Raw genomic sequence first — 1043 nt, 5'->3', positions numbered from 1 at the left:
CCCCCCACACACACACAGATTATTTGCCTATTTCCCCCACATTCCAACATTTCATTTGCTAATCGTAAAGACACAGAAAATTTAAAGTTTTTTTATGAAGAAACACGCATTTCCATTTTCCCAGCTAACAACTTCCTGTAAGAAAAAGAAAAGAAAAATGTGATCCTTCGCTTTTCAGTGGTTACTCACAAGGCTGTGGTGTCTCCTAGCTGCCTGGGCGCCCGTCATGTTTCAACAGGAAAAAACCACCGCTGGTGCCCATGCAGACTCCCACTACACCAGACTTTCCCAACTCAGAGACCAGATAAGTACAGAGAGACAAGAGAGCGAGACAGCGGCACTGATCCCAGTCAGCCTGCTACTGGCAGACACACCGAAACCGGAAACCAGGGCAGTGTCCTTTCAGATTAAAAGCATTTAGTCAGCTGCTTTCAGTGTTGGGAGTGTCTCTTTCTAAACAGGCTATTTTTGCTACGGTACAGTGTAATTCTGACTTTTCCATATATTCCATATACTTTTCCAGAGTACGTGCCTTTAATTCTTCATTTTCCATTTTAAATTATAGTTGCAATTTAAGATTATTATCAATTTAACTGTTAAATAATTATCTTGATTAGTCAATATAAAACATTAGAACACACTAAGGAATGGCCATCAGAACAACCTAGAGCACAAGGTGACGTCAGCAAATGTCTTGTCCGACATTCAAAAATATTAACTTTACGGATTGTAAATTAAATAGAAGAATAAAAACCCCAGAAGAGGCACATTGTGACATTAAGAGAACCTGGTCCGGGGTGGCCTCTAGCTCCCCCAGTAAGAGCGTGCGCCCCACGTAGGCAGAGTCCTTTGCAGTGGCCCGGGTTCGAGTCCGACCTGCGGCCCTTAGCTGCGTGTCATCCCCGTCTCTCTCCCACCTTCCCTGTCTATCCACTGTCACTATCTAATAAAAAGGAAAAAGCCCCTAAAACATAACCTTTATAAAAAAATAAAAGAGAAACTGATCCATCAAATGTTTGCCATTTTTGCTTTAAAAAAAAAAA

At 41.7% G+C, this 1043-nt stretch overlaps 1 protein-coding gene across 27 annotated transcripts in view; it reads right to left on the bottom strand.

The window, feature by feature from the left end:
• The window catches only part of mark3a (MAP/microtubule affinity-regulating kinase 3a), a 65958-nt gene that overhangs the window by 59939 nt on the left and 4976 nt on the right, over positions 1-1043 (bottom strand). The window contains exon 1 of one of the 27 annotated variants that reach the window (XM_032524760.1): positions 190-383. The exons of the other annotated variants lie outside the window; for them this stretch is intronic. Within the exon in view, the coding sequence (XP_032380651.1) occupies positions 190-228 (39 nt within the window). The 5' untranslated portion in view covers positions 229-383. Of the gene's footprint in view, positions 1-189; positions 384-1043 lie in introns of those variants that run through there. 27 annotated transcript variants of the gene reach the window in all.

This window comes from Etheostoma spectabile, chromosome 9 (assembly GCF_008692095.1).
Source record: "Etheostoma spectabile isolate EspeVRDwgs_2016 chromosome 9, UIUC_Espe_1.0, whole genome shotgun sequence".
Taxonomy (NCBI): domain Eukaryota; kingdom Metazoa; phylum Chordata; class Actinopteri; order Perciformes; family Percidae; genus Etheostoma; species Etheostoma spectabile.
Note: the sequence above shows the minus strand (reverse complement) of the source record. Positions and strands in the feature narration are given on the sequence as shown.